General features: G+C 40.6%; 1 protein-coding gene across 2 annotated transcripts in view; it reads left to right on the top strand.

The window, feature by feature from the left end:
- Window positions 1-24,906, top strand: part of LOC116800951 (myosin-I heavy chain) — a 661,712-nt gene that overhangs the window by 516,771 nt on the left and 120,035 nt on the right. For both annotated transcript variants that reach the window (XM_032717811.1, XM_032717812.1), the window contains exon 9: window positions 4,826-4,947. In XM_032717811.1, coding sequence (XP_032573702.1) covers window positions 4,826-4,947 — 122 coding nt within the window. The remainder of the gene's footprint in view (window positions 1-4,825; window positions 4,948-24,906) is intronic.

Below are 24,906 nucleotides of genomic sequence, written 5' to 3'. Positions count from 1 at the left end.
ACAAAACCTAAATCATCTACCCCAAGAAGAGAGTAGCGGTGACTACGAGTCACGGTCACAGCATGAAACGACACAGGTCGAGGACGATTTGTCCGGAGTCGAAAGCTGTAATTTTTTGGCGGAAGCTCCCTGCTTCCGTTCATAAGACGAACGGTTGCAGGGCAAATTATAAGACTTCTGATAGACACAGGCGCCTCAAAAAATTATATAAAACCCCTTCCCGAACTGGCACATTGGGTGTCAGTTGACAGCCCTTTTCAAGTTAAATCAATTCATTGGCACACTAAGAAAGAGCAGAAATGCCCCATCCACCTTTTCGATGTAAAGTCCTATTTTTTCATGAGAGTCACTTAATGACTTTGATGGCATAATTGGCCTTGACCTGTTAAAACAGATCAATGCTCAAATAGATCTGACAATCAACGTCATTTAACATGGCCATGGGATGGAAAAAATCGAGTTCACTAAATGTCAACAGGTGAACCATATTCAAATTAATGACGCAGATGTCCCTCCTGCTATCAGACCCACTTTTGATAGTATGATCAAAAAAAATAATAAAGGCTTTTGCGGATGTTAACGAGTCCCTACCCTACAACATAAATACGGTTGCCACCATACCAACGGATGACGAACCAGTTTACTCAAAACTGTATCCGTATCCAAAGGGCATGTCTGACTTTGTCAATGCAGAGGTTAAACAACTTATAGCGAATGACATAATACGAGCGTCAAAGTCCCCTTACAATAACCCGATATGGGTCGTCGACAAAAAAAAGCATCGACGAAGCGGGTCACAAACAAAAGAGTCTGGTTATTGATTTTAGGAAACTAAATCATAAGACAACCGACGACAAATACCCTATCCCATCCATCCCAGCCATCGATGATGTGCTTCGCGAACAAATCGGCAGGATATGTTATGTTTACGTCGACGTCGTAATAATTTTATACAAGTCCAAAGAAGACCACGTCAGCGACATTGAGTGGGTCTTGAAAAACCTTAGGGACGAAGGCAAGCGGGTGTCCCAAGAAAAATCCAAGTTTTAAAAAAAAGCGTGGAATATTTGGGATTTACAGTGTGCGGGATTCAGTCCTCGCCCAATAAAATTAAGGCTATTAAGGACTTTTCCCCACCAAAAACCCTATTCGCTCTTAGGTCATTTTTAGGTCTAGCACGCTACAATAGCTGCTTCATAGCGGGCTTCGCCAACATCGCAAGGCACCTAACAGATATCTTGAAAGGCGAAAATGGCAAAGTAAGTGCCAACAAAATGAAGCCTTCGATAGGCTTAAAAATATACTGACCTCCGAAGATGTAATGTTGTCTTACCCAAATTTCAAGAAGCCTTTTGACTTCACAACAGACGCGTCTGGCTACGGACTGGGAGCGGTACTGTCTCAAGACGGCCGCCCGATTACAATGATCTCGCGAACACTGCGAGGTAACGAGGTAAATTTCGCCACAAATGAGCGAGAGCTTCTCGCCATTGTATGGGCACTTAAGAACCTCATGAATTATCTGTATGGTGTTAAGAATCTTAACATTCATACAGACCACCAGCCATTAACCTTTTCGGTATCGGACAAAAACCCGAATGCGAAAATAAAGCGTTGGAAAGCCTTCATTGATGAGCACAACGCAAACATAATTTATAAACCCGGAAAAGAGAATTTGGTAGCAGACGCTCTGTCTCGCCAAAATGTCAATGCACTAGTAGACTCAGATGTCGCCACCGTCCACAGCGAAGAATCCCTCACGTATACCATTGAAGCCACAGACAAACCGGTGAATTGTTTCCGTAACCAAATTATTTTGGAAGAAGGAACTATACCCCAACAGAAGACGCTTATTTTGTTTAACACAAAAACTCTTCACATACTACATTTTTCTGATCGCAGCACATTAATGCAAAGCATTAAAGATGCAGTAAATGCTGACGTAGTCAACGCAATTCATGGCGAGCTACCCATACTGGCTTTCTTCCAACACTGACTGGCATTCCCTTCCACCACCTTTAGATATTGCAATAACTTGGTAACGGACATTGTAAACCCAACGGAACAGAGGGAAATTGCGACAGCCGAACATAATCGCGCGCCCAGAGCAGGGCAAGAAAATGCGACTATGGGAATACTTTTTTCCAAAAATGAAAAAAAAAAATTGCTTAGGGAATACTTTTTTCCAAAAATGGGTCACTTAACTTCAGAAATAGCTACAAACTGTAGAATTTTTCACTGTAGAATCTGTACTGAGCAAACATGATCGGCACCCAAGAAAGCAGGAAATAGGGAAAACCCCGATAGCGTCGTTTGTCGGAGAAATGTTGCATATAGATGTTTACTCCACTGCCGGTAAATATTTTCTAACCTGCATCGATAAGTTTTCCAAGTTTGCATTAGTACAGCCTATACGGTCTCGCGCAATTGTGGATATAAAAGCACCACTTTTGCAACTTTTGAACATGTTCCCCGAAACAAAGGCAATTTAATGCGACAACGAGAAATCCTTGAACTCAGAAACCATTAAATCAATGCTCAGCAATAACTTTGGCATCGTGATTTCAAATGCCCCACCCTTGCATAGTCTCTCTAATGGACAAGTCGAGCGGTTCCATGGCACTCTTGGGGATATAGCACGCTCTTATAAGTTGGGATCACAAGTAGAGGACACCGTCGAAAACATTCTCCTTGCAACTTTAAAGTACAACAGGATAATTCATTCGGTGACAAACGAGAGACCCATAGACGCAATTAACGCAGCCTCCAAAGGTAGTACAGTGCATATCAAAAAAAAAAAATTGATTCAGCACAGCAAACGACACTTGACCAAATGAATAAAAAAAGGGTCTATAAGTCGTATTTGGTAGGCGATGGGGTTTGGATAAAAAACAATGAGACTAGGAAATAAACTATCACCCCTATTCACCGAGAGTATAGTGGAAGCAGACTTAGGTACGACGGTTCTTATTAAAGGGAGGGTGGTCCATAAGGACAATCTTAAATAGGCTTTTCACATTTGAAAAATCATGACAACTATTTTAAACTAATTACATTTTTTTTAGGTTATATCTTTTCAGTTTAATAATAGCAACCATGACATTGACCGAAGCGACATTGAGACTCAATGTCTACTCCCACGCGGACTATATGCCTATAGTTTCCGGAGACGTAACAATCTGGGACTCGTACACTTACTTGGGACACACGACGAACTTGACATCATTCGAAACTTACATCGACGAGACATGGAAATTAATAGACAACCTACCCAAAGACCATATGAGACAGGTACTGAAAACGGCCGTACAGAACATAGCCACCTTTATAACTTCCCTGACCGTTCATCACCGACAAGCACGTAGCATTAACATGATAGGTAGTTCCCTTAAGGCAATTGCAGGAACCCCAGATTTTGATGACTGGGAACAAATAAAATTCAAACAAAGTCAGTTAATAGAATCCGAAAGCATGCAGATAGAGATCAACACTAAATTCCAAGCAAGACTCAATGACGTTTCAATGGCCCTCAATGCAATTTTGAAACCAGAAGCAGATGTCGCATATTTTTATGCAACTATTTTGGCAAAGAATAGAATGATAATTACAAACCTTGAGGACTTAATCCTAACTGTTACACTTGCAAAAATAAATTTAATCAGCCCCCTTATACTAGACAGCATCGACATTAACGAATTATTAAATGAACAAATCACCAATACTAGTATAACCGACCTTTTAGAGGTATCCCATATAAAAGCTTTTCAAAATTTTGAATTATTGTACTTTCTGATCAAATATCCCAAACCTCTGTTAAGCTGTAAAAAAATAGATATCCTTCCTGTCCAGCATAATAACATAATATTAGATCTAGAAGAGGGTAATACGGTGGCCGACTGCGGAACAAAGACCTTCACTGTACGTGACTGCGCTGCTACTGTGAGCACCACTTTCTGCAGAAGACTACAAAATACTTCATGCCCGCCACAACTGGTGTCTGGAACTGTCACACACTGTGCCACACGCCCCGGTCACCTGGCGCCCGTGATAGTAATCGGAGAGGGCATCGCAGTAATAAACAACGCGACCATGAATGTAGGGGACAGCACTGGACACAGACAGATAATCGCGGGATTACGTCTCACTAAATGGCACCCGTTACGTGAACCACCGGGGCATCCTGAAGAAGAAACCTGCTGTATCCACGTCAGCCGTGGTCAACGTCAGAGAACATCTGAGCCTCCCATTTCTACATGACCTAACCATGAAGAATCTCCGCCAAATCGGGGATCTTTGAACAGGATTATTCCTACTCCTCCTGGGCACCTAGAAATTGTACCAGTGCAGAATGAGAAAGAAGAAACCCGAAGACGCGTTTCAAACTAGTAAGGGAGGAGTTAACACGCGCAAGCTTGAGTTTGCTGACAACGCTGCTACGCCGGATGCCGTCGCGACAAAGTTGCAGCCAAAACCAGAAACCCGCTGCCTGACCGCCCGTTGCAGACGCTTACACAACATTCAGCCGACTTTCCAGCGGCAGCGGCGGCTTCGTGGCCCTAAGGAGCTTGCCCTAAGTTTCAGTTTAAATTTTGTTCTCAAATTGTCACGTACAATTAATAAAAACAAATAAAGACACTTTAATAAAATAACCAGTCTTATTCTAATTTATATTCATAAATTCATGAAAAATTCATAATTAATAAATCCTAAATCATGAAAAATCAAATCTCGTAGTCGTACCAATACCAATAGTTTTTTCAGCGTATTTAAATATTTTAATTTAATAAATCGAAATACTAAATTCGAATACTGCTCCTTTTTTTAGGATATCCAATTCATCAATTCAAGTTATCCACGAGGATCATCGAAATCAAAATGCACTGTAAGCGATAATTTTCGCCATCAGTTACAGTCCCTTATAGATGTTCTCCAAAATACAAAGCCTTGGTAAGTTTCCACTTTCCGTTTTTATATACGTTACTCGTAGAGTAAAAGAGTATATTCACGTCGTTGTGTATATTCAAGTCGTTTCCGACCATATAAAGTTTATTTTTAAAACATCTGAACGATCTATTCGCCAAATTTCGCCAACAAATTCTTCGTTACCTCATTCCGAACCGCCATACTCTTATGTGGTATATAAGTCGAATCTAATATTTTGCCCCACTATAAACAAAAGCTCACTGCTTAACGATCTTCAGCGTGTTAAACCTCTCTATTCGCCAGGTCCCGATGGAATCCTTGGCTGTGTGCTCATATTCTGTGCGGAAGCCTTGTACAAGCCTCTACTGAAACTGTTTACCTTATCTTTGGAATCTTCACAATTCCCTCATATATGGAAGGAGTCCTTTGTGATTTCTCTTTACAAAAAAGGTAGCAAACTGGATGCAAGCAATTACAGAGGAATCTCTAAATTGTCGGCTATCCCTAAACTTTTTGAAAATGTTATCACTCCTCATTTGGAGCACCTTTGTAGATCAATCATATCACCGTGTCAACACGGTTTTATGAAACGCAGATCTACAACCACTAACCTCTTGGAGCTAACTTCTTTCGTAATACAGGGTTTCAAAAATAATCTTCAAACAGATGTCATCTACACTGACTTTAGTGAAGCATTTGACTCTGTTAATCATTACCTTCTAGTAAGGAAACTTGATCTATTAGGTTTTTCCTGTTGATCTTCTAAATTGAATTTTAAGCTATCTGAATGGCAGAACTCAACAGGTCCTCTTTATAAATTCTCTTTCTTGTATTCTCCGAGTCACATCCGGTGTCCCACAAGGGAGCCACCTTGGTCCGCTTCTTTTTACCTTATTTATAAACGACCTCCCCTCAAACATTCGCGAGTACTTATGTACGCAGACGATATTAAATTATGCCTCCAGCACAAGGACATTTCGCGCCATTTGGACTTACAATCCGATCTAGACAGCTTTCAAATATGGTGCCGTGATATCATGTTAAACTTAAATGGCTCCAAGTGTAAAGTTATGACCTTGTGTCGTGTCAACCCAATACGCACGACTTACACTCTAAGTGGGTGCCCTTTGGACCAAATAAAACGGGTTGATGATCCTGCTGTTCTTCTGGATCGTAAACTAAAGTTTCCTGACCATATTTCGACTATTGTCAATAAGGCCAGGGGTGTGCTTGGCTTTATAAAAAGGTGGTCTTAGGAATTTGATGATCCTTACATGACTAAGACCTTATTTATTTCGCTAGTCCGTCCGATTCTTGAGTGTGGATCACCTGTTTGGAGTGTCCACTCGGACCGTATTGAATTGGTCCAACAAAACTTAAGCTTATTCGTGGGGATGTTGAGAGTCCAAGTAGAATCACTAGAAACTATAAACCCCTTATCTTGACTCTCTGCCGCTCTTCAATTTTAACTTTTTTAATACATAATTAAATCCTACTAATACTAATATTCATTAGAGTTATTTTACATTATATTCATTTCCTCGTTTCTGTTCTGTTTTCAATATCGCGTCTATCCTCTCGCGAATCGAGCCGTACGATACACCGCAACGCCCCTCGGTCGGTTGGGCGGGAGGTGTGGTAAAGAAAAAAAAAATAAATAAACAAATGACGCTATAGTCTATTTAGACCATATTATAATTTCGAGTAAAGACGAAGAAGGCTTGGGAAAGCTGAAAAGAGTGCTGGTGGTGGCTGAACCGAACGGGTTCCGAATCAGATCGTACAGAGCAGTTTAGATTTTCTAGAGTACATCATGGAAAACGGTTCTGTCACACCCAGTAATGAAAAAACCCAAGCTGTAGAAAATTTTCATGTACCGTCTGATCGAAAGGATTTCTCGTCTTAACATCATATTTTCGAAAATTCGTTGGAGGATATGCGGTCATTTTGAGAAAATAAGTTGAATTTGAATTTAGAGAGTTGCAGAAGGTTGCATTCGAGCAGTTGAAAACAGCTTTCATCAGTAAACCAGTTTTTTCCATATCAAATGAAAACTGAAATCATTAAGATTGCTTATAGGCAAGGCCATTTTTCGGCGAAGAAGACACATGATCTGGTGGAGAAATCTTATTGAATTCCAAAGCTGAAAGATAAGGTGCTGAAAGTTGTTGGAAGTTGTATTGAGTGCATTTTAGTAAACTCAAATGCAGGTAGACAGGAGGGATATCTCAATCCAATTGATAAGGGAGACAAATCACTCATCACATATTATCACCAAAAAGAATGCATTCTCGAAGTACGTTTGGTTGTATCCGACGCGAAGTACTGAGGTAGAGGAGGTTAATTGTTTAGAGAGACATGCGGTAAATTTTGGTAACCCATTCAGGATTGTGTCAGACCGTGGTGCAGCTTTCACATCACATTTGTTCAGGGAATATTAAATAAATCAGCGCATTTAGCATTTATTTATCCCTATAGGTGTACCTTGGGGTAACGGTAAAGTCGAAAGAATGCACAAAATCGTGGTGCCGATGTTGTCAAAGATATGCCTAGAGAACCCTGAAAATGGGTACAAGCATGTGGGTAAAGTTCAACAATTAATAAACAATATCGAGCCCAGAAGCAAATAAGTGTCCCCGTTCAAACTACTAACAGGAAGCGCCGCTTCACCGTGTGTTCTTTACCAACTTCTCTGCGCGTTCTTACTCACAAAGTCCTTCTTTGCACGCTCTGTCTCACTGCTTCCTTCTACGCGCGGTCTGGTTCGCTTACTGTCTACTCCTCCGCCTTCAGACTGCGTTCGCGCCGGTACTCTCCTCGACTATCCTCGCGTACGTAAGGCTCCTCGCGTGTTGTGGCTGGCTGCCCCGAGCTGCACTGGCGCCGTCCCTTTATGGGCCGCGGAGATTCCGTTATTTCCCCTTTTGCGCACAGCCCTCTCGGGTACAAGGTCCAAATAATGTACCGTTAGTTCATGGTGCGTCCTCTCTGTGCATGTCCAAAGTCCACACCCTTAGCGTTCGACCTTCGTGCCCTTAGACGGATCCAATCCAAGGTCCAGCGCGTTACCGTTAGTTCACGGTCTCTCCGCTTTGCCTGTGCCCAAGGTCTATTAATTACCGTTTGACCTGACCGCCCTTGAATCTTAATGCATCTCAGCCGTCTTCGCTGTTGCTAGGCCGATTCCCTGCATCCAGATTTGTGGGGAGTTTTAAGACCTCACAGAACTTATTATTATTATCTTTCCTTGTCTAAGCTTCATTTTCTTGCTCTCTCTCTAGTACTCTCGTACCTGCTCCTTTGGCTTAGCGTTCTAAGACCAATAAAACATATCGTTTGAATTTACTAAATAAACCTCGTCTTTTCATTGCTCAAAATAGCTACTAAAAAGCTTATTAGTCCAGCATTTGCTGACCCCAACGTGATTTGTGCATAAACAATACATATGGCAAATCCTACAAATCAGTTTTAAGCTTTAAAACTTATTTTCATATTAAGCATATTAAGCAATTAATTAACATATTAAGCAATTCTCAGAAAATTAAAGTCAATGAATATTGGTTACGAAAGATTGCATATACATAAACAGTTATATTGTACGTGTGCATAGCCAAATAACAGAAGCTGCAGCTAATTTTTCTTTGCTTTTATTTTCCCACTTTATCCGAATTTCGAGTAGCTATTTCTGCCGTTTCGTTATTATTGCTGTTGCCAAAGTTATTGCTGCTGAAAGTTTTGGAAACGTTATCGCCGATGCAAACATAATGTATCTGCAATAATTTCGTTATATGACTTCGTTCTTTGTGTTAGGTTGGAGCTGATTGATGAGCTTTAGCAAACATTCGGAAAAGTTGTCGACGAGCTCCATGAAATCCAGTGCCAGTGAAGTACCGAACTCGGCATTGCTCCGTTTGGTTGTGGCCACAAGCGGCGTACGTTCAGGAATAGGGCACCGTCGCTGCCCCTCTTGAGCTTTCAAAGTTCGCTCGAGACTATGTCACCTTGGCCAACATGGGTCCACCCAGCAGAACGCTGCCACAATTCCAAATGCTTCAGGGCCAGTGGAGCACCGGAAGGCGGTGGTCGGGAGCACATATCGCAGGACAACGGAACAAGCTCCTCGGGACCAGGCCGGCAGAATAGGATGCCCGGCATTCCGTCCCAGCAGTAGCAATCGGAACAACAAGGATAAGTTAAGCAACCAGGCATCCAAAGGCGGCGTTCTATCTCCAGGATTTCCACAAACAGGACCCGGTGGATTGCTTAAGCCACCTTTCGCCATGTCACAGTCACCTTCAAAGGGTGTGGATCAACAAGGGCCACTCAGCGGCATAATGTCCCAAGAGCCACCGCCGATTCCTGGACAGGCAATGTAGTAACAGTCCGTGCAGCAGCACCCTCCACCGCGTTACACCAGCTTCCGCACCGGATTCCGGCCAACCAAACTGCTTCGGTAGATACCTTCATCCAGAAATGCCCGGAGCGCAAACCTCTGGGTTTGGGTTTCCCAACCTTTCACTAGTAAAGAAGCCGTAGAGTCTTTTATAAATTATGACATCCTCGTCACTGTGAGTTAAATTATGTTGATTACGGGAAAAATTTGCCAGTCCAGTCCAGCCAGTCCATAAATATTTCAAGGTGATTGTGCATTTAATCACATTAGCTTAAATATATCAAGCATCTGAAATGATTTTACCCCTAGCCTGTATCTTTTCTTGAGTACACAGAAAAAAATTATCTTCATTCCTAGCCGTTAGCATGATATCGTTCTTATTGAATAAAAATTTTGAAAAAATGATTTTTTTTTTTGTTGTAACTTCTATGCTACATACAGTAATGATAGGGACGCACAGTATCCAAAACAGGGTACAGGAAAACATTGATATAACTGTGTAGAAATATTGGTTTATCAAATGCAGCTATAAGCAACAACACAAGCACAACCGCGCGTGCTTCAACACAAGAGTTGACTCTAGAAAGCAGTGCACCGATTGTCACGAATATAATAGCAAAAACACGTCAGCATCGTCTTAGACCAACCACTTCAATCTTTCGGATGCCGTCCGTTTCCCAATCTCTGCATATCAGATCCCAAAATATTCTAAAAGTTTCAGTCATATTAATATCGCTGATTCCTAGAAAGCTAATTTATAACAGGCGTCAGGAAGCTCTAAAGCCACTATGGTAGAATCCATCCAGAAGTTTATAGCCGAAAGCCTCAGAGAAGCTATTATATAACAAGCCCGCCTTCTCCAAGACAAAAAATATCGCGTTATATATCTCGAGAAAGCTGCATTAAAGCAAGCCATAGGTTTTGGGGGAATTGGCAGTGTAGTACATGAGTGTAGTCCTTCAGTGTGACCCTTTAGTCACCTTTTACGACAAGCCGGGAACGCTTCGCCCGCCACCACACAGGACTCCTGTTTGGGCTTAGCCACCCACTCTGTTGGCCATCTGGTCTGATTGGAACTCTTCATCATATTAATGATTAGGCAGTGTCCCAGCTCGCATGCCTCGCTGTTCGCCAATATAGCGTCCTTAGCTGCTCCCTCTCCACCGTAAACCTGGAACAGTGCATTAGCACGTGTTCTGCTGTTTCTTCGAAATCGACGCAGAACAAGCGTTGGGCTGACTCTACGTGGCGGAACCGGAGTAGATAGGCCACAAATCACCCATGGTTTGTGAGGAACTTCGTTAGGTGGTAGTCCAAGCATTAGTGTTGGCACTCTGATCAAACCGCCATCTAAGGGATGAGCTGGTAAGACCACCTTTCCCGTCGCGACGTTTGCCATCTGTACTTACCCAGCAGGCACTCGTGGCCGAGAGCCTTGATCTCCAGATCAATTGGCAGCAAACCTGCCAGAGCTAGTGCCGCGTCTTCGGATATGTTCCTGAATCCTGTAGGGAAGATTACCTCCGGCAGACATTGCTGGAGAGTGGCCTTGAAGAAAAAAGGGTAAAATAAACTAAACATTCAAATTGAGAAAAGAAAAAAAACAACCTCCGATTTAAAAATGTAATAAAAAAATGTTTCGACATACTCATACATTGAACAAGGAATATAAATTTTTTCCGTGCATTTACTTGTATTTATTTATATTTACCGATTATTTTGCGCGGAGCGTCAAATTCCAGCGTTTACGTACATACAAATATATTAGCAAGTTTCCGCGTTATTCTGCGGTGTGCGGCAAACATCTACATACACTCATATATATTTGCAAGATTCCCGCGGAGTGATTTACATAGGCTTGCATAAGTTCACTTGCTTTCATCTCCTCTCACACACACTGCACTGACAAGAGCTGGGACACAAAAAAAAAAAAAAAACTCCAAGAACAAAAATTTTAAAACCTATAATATAATTATTTATTAATTACCGACAAATTTATAAGATTATTAAGTCAAGAGTGTGCCATCTCTTAAGCCGTTGACTTTGATTTGTGGATTCCAGCATCATGTCAGCTAATGGGTTTATTTGTTCATTTATCTTGTTCAGGGTTCTCATGCTGGATTTTGTAATTTCTTCTACCAGTGATGGCAGATTAAAATCTCTTTTGATTCTGGTATTCCGCACATAGAAAGGCGTATTTATTATCTGGCTTAGTGGTTTGTTCTCGGCCCTTTGCAACCCTTTGACGTTTGTGTATGAAGCTGCCCCACACACCTCAATGTTGTTATCCACGCTGGCCTAATTACCGCCTTGTACAGGAGGATCTTGTTTTTGATGGAAAGTCGATTTCTTCTTTAAAGCAACCAGTACATTTGCCCACTTTTTTTTATTAATAAGGTTGACCTTTCCCGTGATATGCTCTTTCTATGTTAGTGGCAAGGCCCCAAATATTTGGTTGTTATGACTGTGCCATTTATCAAAATAGGTAGAGAGATGCCTGTTCTTAGAGTGGCAGTTGTGTGTGTTGACTTGTCTACAATTATTAAGATGTTCCATCTCCGTAACCAGGAGTGCAAATTATCCAGAGTCTGCTGCAGTTTTTGCGTTGCTATAGCAAGCGTGTTGGCTGATACCAGAAATGCTGTATCATCAGCTTGCAAGTTATCCAACCTATCCAACCTTATCCAATATACTCTGCCCCAGTTGATAAAAAAATTTCAAACTCCAATCTCAGCAGCATTTCCTTTGCCCTTGTTTTTGTTTTTAGCCACCCGATAAGTAACCAAACTTAAAGTAAACACAACTTCCGCTTGGAGACCAAGATATGATCAACTTATTGTGCTTTAATCAAACTGCATCAGTCAGCAAATTTCAATTTTACAATGCAGTGAAATAATTTCAGCATAAATCTTTTATCCTAAACATAATTGAAAGTTAAAAAAGTTTGTAATGAAAAGCTTCTGGCCGAGGTTTATTGAATCAGTATTAAGAATTAGAAGATCAGTCTGTATCAGTCTGAATCGGAACGAGATCGTGAACAGCTTCCAATCAAAGATAAGCTATTAATAAAGTATCTTGTAATTGTATAAGTGAAAAAGTCTATCACCGAATAAATACTAAATAATAATAAAATTAAAATTATTTTTTTAAATAATTAAACAATAACAGTTTTAATTGGCGCTCAACGTGGGGCGCTGTACTTCAAGAGTTCTAAAAAATTTTAACACTTTGTGGAAAAATGAAAACATCCACATTAATCCAACGAATTCTAACAACTTCTGTGATAGTTATCGTGGAAAAACTTTAAAAAAAACTCAACACCAAGAAGAAAGGAAGAGCTAAGTGCAGTCCCTCGCTACAGCTTATTAAGCAAATTTAAGGAAGATCCAAATAGTTAATAATAAGGAGAACTAAAAGGAAGGAAGACTACAACGCAAAGTAATATCTTGTTTTGTTCAGCGAGTGGGAATGGAGTTGTAGGATTTTTAAATCCTAGACCTAAGACCTAATTTAAGCGCCCTTGCAAATGTTACGTTTCCGTTGGTCCTGTTTAAGTGGACATCAGGTGTATGTTTTGAGGGTATAATTGTGCTCGGCGATCCTTATATACAGGAAACCTCTGTAGCTTGCTGTGTGGTTACCTCCGCAGTTACTACACTTTTTCATACCGGGGTCAGCTTTGTTAGATGGGCAGTCAACAGAGCTGTGAAGATCACCACAAGCTACGCATACAGTGCGAAGGGTACAATAAGTTTTTGTATGACCATATTCTTGGCAATTTGCACACTGTATGGGTCCTTTGCGCTTATGCGGCTCATTAACAGAGATTCTATGGTGTATGAGATATGGCAGCATATAAATCGGGTGACTCTCGTTTTCTTCAATGCCCAAGAGTCTGGTTCAAGTTCGACCTTGAATAGAGGTTGAGGTTGTGTTAGTTTTCTGTCTTGTTATGTCACAATTTATTTATGATTTCTTACCCATTGAAGAATTTTGCGGTCTCAGTTTTCGCTTTATTTGTTTGTATTGATCTATACCAGTCTGTATGGTCGATAAACTTTTTTTGCTGAGGGTGCAGCACAAAGTGAATTTCTTTTTGGTGCTTGCTCAGCAGAACTAGCAGTCATCGTTGATCGGGCGTGTACCGGTAGAGTTGTTGTTTTTGTCGCAGCAGTTGTAACAGAGAAAGTTGATAAGCAAAGATTTTTAGCTTGCTCTTGCTCGGGCATTTCAACGGTCCCTTTAAAGGTTGATACAGAGCAAGACTGCGCTCTCTTGCTTGTTGTTGGTAATTCGTGGTTTTTGATTGGGTCGGGGGTGATTTACCGTACGACTAAGTACGCGTTGTATCGTTGCAGACAGAGGTGACGTTGGTCTTGCTCAAGTTGGCACTGGGCTTGAAGGTCTTTCTGACTTATTTTTTTATTATTTGATGTTATTGATATAAACGGTTTTTTTTTGCTAGGAATAAATTTATAATAAAGTCGGAATAACTTACCATGTTTATATGGATGATATAATAACCTTATCAAATACAATTGAACAACATGATGCTGATCTAATTCAAATAATTAAAATTTTACAACTAGCAAAAATGAAAATCTCTCTTGAAAAATCTAAATTCTTTAAATTAGAATCAGCATTTCTTGGTTATATTATTTCTCACAGTTCAGAAAGTGCAGCAACAACTATTATTAACAACGGGGAGGTATACAATACATGATTCATTAAGAGTTTTTGATAAAACCCGACATATAATCGAATATGACACACCGGAAAATATGGTAGGAATAAGGGAATATCTACCACCAAACACAACGGAATTTAGTGCACATTGGAAGATCTTATTCATATCTAAAACCTTAAATAAAACTGAACAACTATATGCCACGAATAAAAAAGAATTGTTAGCCCTAGCTTGGGCTCTTAAAAAGTCTCAGAAATTATTTATATGGAGTAATCGGTATAGAAATACAAACAGACCATTAATCTTCATCTTTTTTAAAAATAATTTTACTAAAAAATTTCTTATTACAAAAATATTTCTGCAAGACGTAGAGACTAATGAAGATAAGGCTATCATAATAGAAGAAACACAAAGACGAGCTCACATAGGCCTAGACGAAAATTACAAAACAAATCAATAGATTATATTATTGACCACATTTATTCATCAAATTAAAGGAAAACTTAAAAAATCAGCATCCAATCAAAATCCCTATTGGGGTAGCTCCTATTCCAAATAAAGAAGGAGAAAATTTACACCTCGATATTTATTACGCGCAAAAACTTATTTTCTTTACTTGCATTGACGCGTATACAAAATTCCTAGTAGTAAAAGAAATTCAAAATAAACTAAACATCGAGGATAAAGTATTAATATTCTTTATAATAAAATTAAAGGAACACAAAAACATTTCAAAATTTCTAAAGAACACTCAAGAAAAAAAGTTAGAAACACATAATGAAGGTAGTACGGAAAAATAATATCATGTAGGGCAAGTGGTTTATGAAAAGAAAAATTGCGAAAGGAATAAACTAAAAACAAAATATAAGAAACAGGTTGTTAAGGAAAACTTACCCAACAAAGAAATAATAATCCATAGTCGAAACAGAATTATTCACAAAGGCAATATTATTTATTTATTATGATAGAGAGAATAGTTTACAAAACTAGACTATCTTAAATAGTATAGCACTGGCTACAGGCTCTACAGCTATTTTGATTTTTTTTTTCTTTTCGCACGGGTCCCACGGCTGCCGTGCATCGTACGGTTCGATTCGCTAGAAGGCGTTATAGAAAAGAGAACAGAGACGAGGAAATGAACATAATGTTAAATAATAAATATATATTAGTGTTAGTAGGATCTAATTATGTACTAAAAAAGAGAGAGTCAGGATAACAGATAATAGGATAAAGTCTATTATAGTCAGAACATAATACTCTGTAAGGGTCATGCAACTAATAGTTAGATCTACAATGATTTAAGATAAGGGGTTTATAGTTTCTAGTGAATCTACTTGGAAAAGTAAAGTTAAGCCGACTAATCAAGTCGGGACTCTAAACATCACCACGAATAAACTTACAAATAAAGACTGTTCCAAGCGTAGTTCTACGGTTAGCTAGGGATGGTAAATTAATTAAAAGTAGTCTACTGGAATAAGGAGGTAATATACGGTTTGCATCCCAATTTAGGCGCCGCAAGGCAAAAAGTAAAAAGTTTTTTATAAAACCAAGCACACCCCTGGCCTTATTGACAATTGTCGAAATATGGTCATAAAATTTTAGTTTAGGGTCCAGAAGAACACCAAGATCATTAACCCGTGTTATTTTGTCCAAAGGGCACCCACTTAGAGTGTAAGTCGTGCGTATTGGGTTGACACGACACAAGGTCATAACTTTACACTTGGAGCCATTTAAGTTTAAAACGTTATCACGGCACCATATTTGAAAGCTGTCTAGATCGGACTTACAATGGTATTGTATCTTAATCTAATTAATATCTAATTGCCTAAATAAATGCTGTGTTTGTTATATACATTGCCTTTTTGTTTTCAGATTTTGTGGTATAATTAAGTTTTTTTTGGGGAAAAGTATGAGTTTTTGTATGTTAGGTTGGGTTTGTTAAGAAGGTCTAGAGGGTTGGTGTTGTTAAATATGTCTTGTTTGGTTTGTAGGAGGGATGGGCATGAGTTTAATATGTGGCTTATTGAAATATCACCTTGGCAAAACGGACAAGTTGGTATTGAATTTGGATTTAGGTAGTGTTGGTGGGTTATAGTATGTTTGTGTGTCCAAGTCGAAGTCGTATTATTTTTATTTGGTCGAGTCTGGTCCAATTTGGGTTGGATTGTTTGAGGTAATCGCATGTGTGTGAGGTTTGTATTAATTGATATTATGTTTTCTTTCTTTTTTGTCGCAAGATCGGCTTTAAGATGTTTTTTTTATATTTGTGGTATTTATGTTTGGGGTGAGGATAAGTGGCATATTGCTTGATGATTTTGCAGCTGGATCGGCTAGTTCATTTCCTTTTATTCCTGAATGGCCAGGAATCCACATTATTTTAATTTTAGGTGCATGTTGCGTTATTAGCGATCGTATGCTGCTTGGGTAAAAGTTGCTATTATTTGTGTTTTGGATTGAATATATTGCTGATAGAGATTCCGAACAGATAATAAATTTGCCTCTTCGGTTTTTAATAAGTTCTATTGCTTCTAGGATTCCGATTGTTTCGAAGGTAAGGACGGATGAATATGGAGGCAATATGCCGTGTTTCAAGACGTCTGTCTCCGTTGTAATGGCGAATGTTATTGTGTAATTAATTTTTTAACCGTCAGTAACTATGAAATTATGTGTTTTTATGTTATTCTTTGTTCGTATAACTTTCTGTATTGATCTGGAGATGTTTGTTCTTTCTTATGGATTCTGAGTGATGTGTCTATTAGATTGGGGAGGGTCCATGATGGCCTGTATTTATGGAGTTTTACTGGTTTGTAGGGTAGATTAAGTTCTAGGCTAAGCTTGATTGTTCGGTCTATTATAGGTGTTTTTTTCTTTTTAGTTTTTTAATGCTTAACAAACTTATGTATTGGTGTGTTTTTGGAGAAGATTAGGTTTTGGGATAGTTTGGCTATTTGAAGGTCTCGATTCATTTCTAAAGTGGGAGTATTCGATTCGTAAAGTAAGTTATTTATTGGGGTAGAGCGATTGGCTCCGAGAGCTAGACGGATTGCGGAGTTAAATGGTGTTTTTATTTTGTTTAAAATGGTTTTGGGAGCATGGCCGTACAGAAACAAACCATACTCTAGTTTGGCTATAACTGTTGCCTTTGCGACATTAAGTAGTGTATGCGTGTTACAATTAAATTAAAGACTAAATAGGCATTTTATTATATTTAGCTTATTGTGTAGTTTGGGTAGAAGTAAGTTTATGTGTGTGTTCCATTTGTATTTGTTGTTTAAGGTCATTCCTAGAATTTTTAAGGAAGTAACGGTAGGAATTTGGATGTTGTTGCAGATTATCTTGCATGTACAGTGGTGTTTTCTGCATATGTGGAGGTGTTGAAATTTGGATAGGGAAAGCGATGCCCCTGAGTAGGAGCACCAATTTTCTATATCGTCGAATAGATTGTCTAAGTTGAAATTTGTACTTGTGTTTTTGTTGAAATTTATTATAAGGAAGAAGTCGTCGGTGTTCGGCTTGAGTATTGGGATGATTAGACTTGTTTTGTAGGCTTGCGGTATGTGGCAATTGAATATTTCATTAAATAGTTTTGTTATTCTGTTTTTTGTTGTGAGGGAGCTATTTTTGATCATTTAATATGAAATTCTATTAAGTCCTGGAGCACATCCTTTTAATGTTTGTAGGGCTGAGCTAAGTTCTAGATAAGTTATGTTTTCTTCTATGGTTTGGGCTATTGGAGAGGGGGTATAGTGATGTAGGTTATTTCATGTATTTGTTTTACTGGGTTAAGTCCACAAATATGGCCCATATTTTGGATGAGGGAGTAGTGGGTTGGCTGGCTGAGATGAAAGACCTGGAAACATTTTTTTTTTTTACTTATTTAATTCGAACCTAAATTTTGCTTTTTTGCGTAAGTAATGGTGCGGTTGAATTTCTAGGCAAGTTGTTTTTGCTTTTGTAATTGGTCGAGGTGTTATTCCATCATGGAACCCTGTATTGATGCGTGTTAGGTGAGGATTGTTGAATGGAAAGATTTACGCTATAAAGAATAATTATATTGATTTTCTGTTGGTTTGTTGGGTAAGTGCGTTGAACTCAACCCAGTTGGCATGTTTCAGTTTAAAAAAGGGTCTGTTGAATTTTTGTGGATTGGTTGTTGGGAATAGTTTCTTGATAATAGGGAAATGGAACGCTTAAGTTTAAGGTTCTATTTGGATTCCCTGTTGCTAGTGTGTTAGTTTTTGTTCACAGCTTTGGCCTTTATTGTTGATGCTTTGAGGTTTGTAGAAAGGTTGTTAGACTTGTCTTTCGGGAAGGTTTTTATTTTTAGGTCTTCGGCGAGCTGTGATGAGAATGGCGTAGATGATTTTGTTGTAGGTGTGGGGTCAGTATCCATGTCTTCTAGTTTGCCGTAGCTGTGGTGGTGATGGAGTGGTTGGTTGGATAGTCAGGTTGTTTCGGCTGTTGTTGGTGTCTTAGAGTTATGCAACCCGTAAATATAGCAATCTGCCGCAGTTGATAAACACGTTTCAATCTTAGCAGCATTTCCTTTGCCCTTGTTTTTTTTAGCCACCCGATAAATAACCAAGCTTAAAGTAAACACAACTTCCGCTTAGAGACGAAGCCATGATCAACTTATTTCGCTTCAATCAAACTGCATCAGTCAGAAAATTTCAATTTCACTATGAAGCATAAAACTTTTATCCTAAACATAATTGAAAGTTCAAAAAGTTTCTATTGAAAAGCTTCTGGCCGAGGTTCAGTCTAATTCGGGTCAAAATCTAGAACGGTTTCAAATTAAGGATAAGCAATTAAAAGAGTTTCTTGTAATAGTATAAGTAAAAAGTCTATCACCGAATTATATTAAAAAATAATAAAATTAAAATTATTTTTTAAAATAATTAAATAGTAACAATTTTAATTTGCACGTTGTTTGGTTACTTTCCATTGTACATAGTTCCATCGGTACATCATCAGTATACATGGGTACAATGTCAGACCCAGCACACTTACCTTGAGGTACTTGCATTTCCTGTATGGGAGATTCTGCTCGGTTGTATCTTACAAGTATTATGTATAAAAGAAACATGTTTATAAAGAAACATCCATTATCAAGATATCCTTTTAGGACCAAGTAATAAGGTGTGGGAAGATAATGCTTTAGCTTATAAAGTAATCCTTGGAGTCACACTCTGTCGAAGGCTTGTCTAACATCTAGGAAAACTGCAGCACAATACATTTTGTTTTCAAAAGCAACCAAAATCCTGCTCACAGCTTATTGACACTGTTGAACAGTACCATGACCCTCTAAATCCAAACTGGTGGTCCAGTATGATATTTTTCTCCTCTAATATAGGCATTAGTCCCTTTATGAATTTTAGACAGGATAGATTAAAGGCTGATTGTAGGACGACAGTTTCACATTAGGCTTGCCCGGTTTTGGGATAACAATGACATCTGCCCATTTCCCCTGAGATGGAAAGTGTCGAAATCTAAGGCCTTGATTACTAATCACCATTAAAATTTCAATACAATTCGGTGGAAGGTGTTTATAGCTGCAGCGTCTTTTGCGGTCGTATCCTGGTGATTTCGTTTTCTTCAAACTGATGATTTCTTGTTGAATTTTATCACCAACATCCATGAACCGTATCGTCTCGTCTAGGGCGGAAGCTGCCTCTTAAGTGTAAAGCAAAAGCGTTTGCTTTTTCAACTGGTGCTATCCTATTTACTAGCCTCTTGAGGTATTCAGTGGCATTCCAAGCATTATGTTCAGCGTTGTTAGACTCAAGATCGATCAGATATGCTTCCAGAGATTTACTTTTGAGATCTATAAGCATTTTGTCAGATAAGGGTTTATGTACGAACTTTTAAGAGGTTCTTGGCCATGCTCTGATTCGAATACAGGTTGTAGCAAACAGAGATGGAAATTTCGGTATGTCCATTTCTTTGATTACGGCAAAGTCGAATAGATCAGGAATCCTTGTGCGGTCAGTAGGCAAGTAGGTGAGTTCTCCAGTTGAGTGGACACTGCAAGCTCTATCCCTAATACATATAAGAAGTATGATTCCGTTGGGATCCTTAACGTTCAATTCTCAGCCTAAAATAAACTTGAACCAAATTGTTCAACTGTTAGTATAGATCGGGATAACTTATTGTATACCGTTGCGGCAAGTATGCTGCTGGGACACAAAGTTTACCTGACCCCGTCAACAAATGAATCCTGGCACTTTGAAACCAGTCCAGTTGCACACGCTGTAGATCCTTATATTTTATACCACTCCTCACACCTAGTGTCTTTTGAGATAGTGCTCAACTTCGGGCTTGTTCCTCGACAAGCCGTTAGCATTACAGATTACTAAATATGTGTTTACGGTCATTGGGTGCTTCTCTGGCAGGAAAACATTTCCAGCATGATCTCCTTGAGCCTTGAGCACAAGCTTTAATCGAAATCGACCACGTGTTTAACACCCGCAGACCCAAGTCTACGGGCTAAATCATTCAGTAACCGCGAAGTCCTAGAAGCTGTGTCATTGCGGGATTCGATCCCGCCAGGTCAACATTTAGACAACGCGGCGTACGTCCTTCCAGAACTAGCGACAAACTGCCCGTATGGTACCCGATAAAATATTTTCTGCTCACTCCTGGGTCAAGAAAATGTTTTCGGGTGGGTTCTGCTAACGGTACCGATTTCCAATTTATAAGTACTGCGCGAACTACCTCGCTCATCAGCACTCAGGAGAAGTCTGTCGCCGCCAAGAGGGATACAAGAAGTGTGGAGAGAGCCACCACACCCCACTCAACATGCATGAGGAACTCCGCTACCCTCCGACAGTGCCATCGCTGCCACCAGCAAATCATTTGAACATCCACAAAAATATTTAACGAATATTTTGGAAAAAAGGGGCATGCCTCCTACTGAATGGCAAATAGGAAAAACTAAAATATTTTTGCGCAATGCGGCAAATGAGCTGTTGGAGACTAATCGAAAAGATAAAATTTATAAAATTGCCGTTATTATTCAAAAAATCTGGAAAAGACACTATTGCCACCCGGCTAGGAGACGACAAGGTTTGCTTGGTGACTAAACAAACAAACCGCTTGCAACTAGATGTCATCCTGAAGATCGACCCCAACTGAATGATCTGGGCACCTATTCCAGTGCTGAGCGACGCCGCAAGAAATTTAACGATATTCGTCTCGAGGACGACCAATTCCACCGGTCGGCAACCATCTTCTTCGTGTTGGGGTCAGACCTATATGCGAAGCTGATCTAACTGGGGTTTCTAGAAATCGAGATTGTTGCCCGACGCTCAGAACACGGTACTCGCATGGACCGCCTCTGGAGCATGCGTGGAGTGCTGACACCGATCGTGCTGCCCATCCGGTCCTTTTGCCTTTGCAAGGGGGGGAGGAAAAGTGTTCACGCCAGAAGTTCTGTCCGGCAATGTGAGCGGCCAGCACTTGCGCGAGAGCTTTCGCTCCGCTCTTTTCGTGTTCTTGCTCTCCCTCCTTCCAGCCGACAAGTTCACCACTCCGCGGTCCCGCGGCACTCTTTTGTATAGGCTTAAGTTAGTATTCATCCTGCAAAAAAATAAAGTCAAGTGAAGTGAAGCTACTCCGACGTCTTGTTCTTTCTGGGACTTATACCTGCAAAAGCAGCAACAACCAATCATCCAACTCTGCCCGCAGAGATCAACGGACAACCGACCCAATCCAGCGGCCGTATTATGTGGCATTATTCGCCTCCTCCACTTCAAAATCAAAACATTTTTGATGGCAGTAAGTGTTAACAAGCTTAAGCTGCATTTATGTCTCTTGAATCTGTATGCTTTTATAGTTCCTGAGATCTTGACGCTCATATATATCGACTCTCAATCCTGATTAAGAATATATACACTTCACATATATGGTCGGAAACGCTTCCGCCTACTTGTTACACACTTTTCAACTACTCCAGTATAGCATTTTACTCTACTCTACGGGTATAAGATTATAATTTTTATTAATTAACTTACGCTTCTTATTGATTAACGGTTGGTGGCTTGTTTGACTGTGACGCTTTTAAAGAGTGAAGCTTTTCATAAGATTGGTTTAAGTTTTTCATAAGGACCCTGAATATGCCACTATATATATAGGGACATATATGTTGTTGGGTCATGCAGCCGCCAAAACTGTGCAGTAGACTAATTTCATACTTGTTAATATTTAAGCCAAATTATCAGTAGCATGCCCATAGTGCAACCCGCTGCTCTCGCGCGCATTTATCTGTACGGCGCTCATTCCTTTGTTGTTGTTAGCTACCTACGCTAAGCTTGGGCGCTGCATTTCGGCTGCCTGCCCGCCAATTGCCTTTTCGTCGCGTTTCGGAAAAGACCAACCTTACCATTGTCGCTATCGTAGATTATCGCTATTTCGCAAAATAAAACTGTCGTAATAAAACAAACTTTTTCGGTTTTTTATTATTCTCAACAGCTATTGAAAAAGCTCAATAGCTCAACATTTGGTGACCCCGACGTGATCGTGTTAAGTTGCATGCAGTAATTAATGCACTTATCGCGTTTATAAATAAATATATATACATTAAAGCGCAATCGGTTGGACAAGTGAGTGGAGATTTCGGTGTGTTTAAGCGAGCTAGCATTGCGTACATACAAACATTGCTACACATATCGTTGCGTGCATTGACCCCGCTTGCATTTTCGGCATCTATTTTGTGCTCATCTTCCCGCTGAACCGAATCAAAGGCGATTTGTTGCGATGCCCGCTGAAGGTGAAAAAAACAGGGTGACCTTTTTGAAGCGCAAAGCCAATGCGCTGTTCAGCAGGTTGCAGAGGCTACAAACGTCGCTGTCTAATGAGACGCTAAGCGGCTGGAGCAGATTGATGAACTGCAAAGTGCCTTCAATGTTCTGCATACAGAACTGGAGGAATTGGACTTCAACGAAATTGGCAGTGAAATGAGCGAGTCTTTCTATGAATTCATCGTTGAAGTCAAGGCTAGTTTGCGCGCGGAAATAGCCAAACGCAATGTGCATTTCGCGCCGCACTCAACGCTTGCGGAAGGTATTGTGCCCCACCAGTGTAGTGGTCCTCAAACGCAGCCGCGTCCGAGGCCGATGCCGTTGCCGCCTGTGCAGCTGCCAACGTTTGGCGGCGGCTACGCAAACTGGGCGGATTTTTACTCCGTGTTCACGAGCATAATCGACAGCCATCCGGACCTCTCCAACGTTGAGAAATTCCAACATCTGCTGTTGGTGCAGCGCGCGCATTTATGGGAGGACCTGCAGTCCCTAAAAACGCTGGGAAGAGTTTCCTCGTCTAGTCCCATATCATCGCTCTCGCCGTTCCTGGATCAATTTGGACTTCTTAGAGTTGGCGGTCGCCTCCGGAATTCGTCGTTGGACTTTGATGGCCGCCACCCGAATAACTGCTGTTATTAACTCCAGACCTTTAGTTCCCATTTCAGAGAACCCTGCCGATCTAGATGTCCTCACTCCGGCGCATTTTCTCAATGGTGGTCCGCCTTCGTCGTTTAACGAGCCAGATATAACGGGCCTAAACTATAATCGGCTTGACTCTTGGCAGCGCATCACCTTTCTTCAGCATATATTTTGGTCGCGATGGAAGGAAGAGTACTTGACGTTGCTCCAGCAGCGTTCCAAGTGGCGCACCCCAAAGCCTGGCGCAGCCGTGGACAACGTCGTTCTTGTTAAGGACGAGAATCTACCCCCAATGAGATGGCCTTTGGCGAGAGTCATGCAGTTGATTCCTGGCAGAGACGGCGTCGCTCGAGTTGCAGAATTGAGGACCGCGTCTAGAGTAATAAGACGGGCAGTGAACAAGCTGTGTCTGCTCCCCCTTGAGGACTCTGTTGGAACACAAGCTTCCAACGGGGGGAGGATGTTGGGTCATGCAGCCGCCAAAACTGTGCAGTAGACTAATTTCATACTTGTTAATATTTAAGCCAAATTATCAGTAGCATGCCCATAGTGCAACCCGCTGCTCTCGCGCGCATTTATCTGTACGGCGCTCATTCCTTTGTTGTTGTTAGCTACCTACGCTAAGCTTGGGCGCTGCATTTCGGCTGCCTGCCCGCCAATTGCCTTTTCGTCGCGTTTCGGAAAAGACCAACCTTACCATTGTCGCTATCGTAGATTATCGCTATTTCGCAAAATAAAACTGTCGTAATAAAACAAACTTTTTCGGTTTTTTATTATTCTCAACAGCTATTGAAAAAGCTCAATAGCTCAACATTTGGTGACCCCGACGTGATCGTGTTAAGTTGCATGCAGTAATTAATGCACTTATCGCGTTTATAAATAAATATATATACATTAAAGCGCAATCGGTTGGACAAGTGAGTGGAGATTTCGGTGTGTTTAAGCGAGCTAGCATTGCGTACATACAAACATTGCTACACATATCGTTGCGTGCATTGACCCCGCTTGCATTTTCGGCATCTATTTTGTGCTCATCTTCCCGCTGAACCGAATCAAAGGCGATTTGTTGCGATGCCCGCTGAAGGTGAAAAAAACAGGGTGACCTTTTTGAAGCGCAAAGCCAATGCGCTGTTCAGCAGGTTGCAGAGGCTACAAACGTCGCTGTCTAATGAGACGCTAAGCGGATACGACGAATCCACTCTTACGGTGAGGCTGGAGCAGATTGATGAGCTGCAAAGTGCCTTCAATGTTCTGCATACAGAACTGGAGGAATTGGACTTCAACGAAATTGGCAGTGAAATGAGCGAGTCTTTCTATGAATTCATCGTTGAAGTCAAGGCTAGTTTGCGCGCGGAAATAGCCAAACGCAATGTGCATTTCGCGCCGCACTCAACGCTTGCGGAAGGTATTGTGCCCCACCAGTGTAGTGGTCCTCAAACGCAGCCGCGTCCGAGGCCGATGCCGTT

Source organism: Drosophila sechellia, chromosome 3L (assembly GCF_004382195.2).
Source record: "Drosophila sechellia strain sech25 chromosome 3L, ASM438219v1, whole genome shotgun sequence".
Taxonomy (NCBI): Eukaryota; Metazoa; Arthropoda; class Insecta; order Diptera; family Drosophilidae; genus Drosophila; species Drosophila sechellia.
This window is presented reverse-complemented; position numbering and strand designations above follow the sequence as displayed.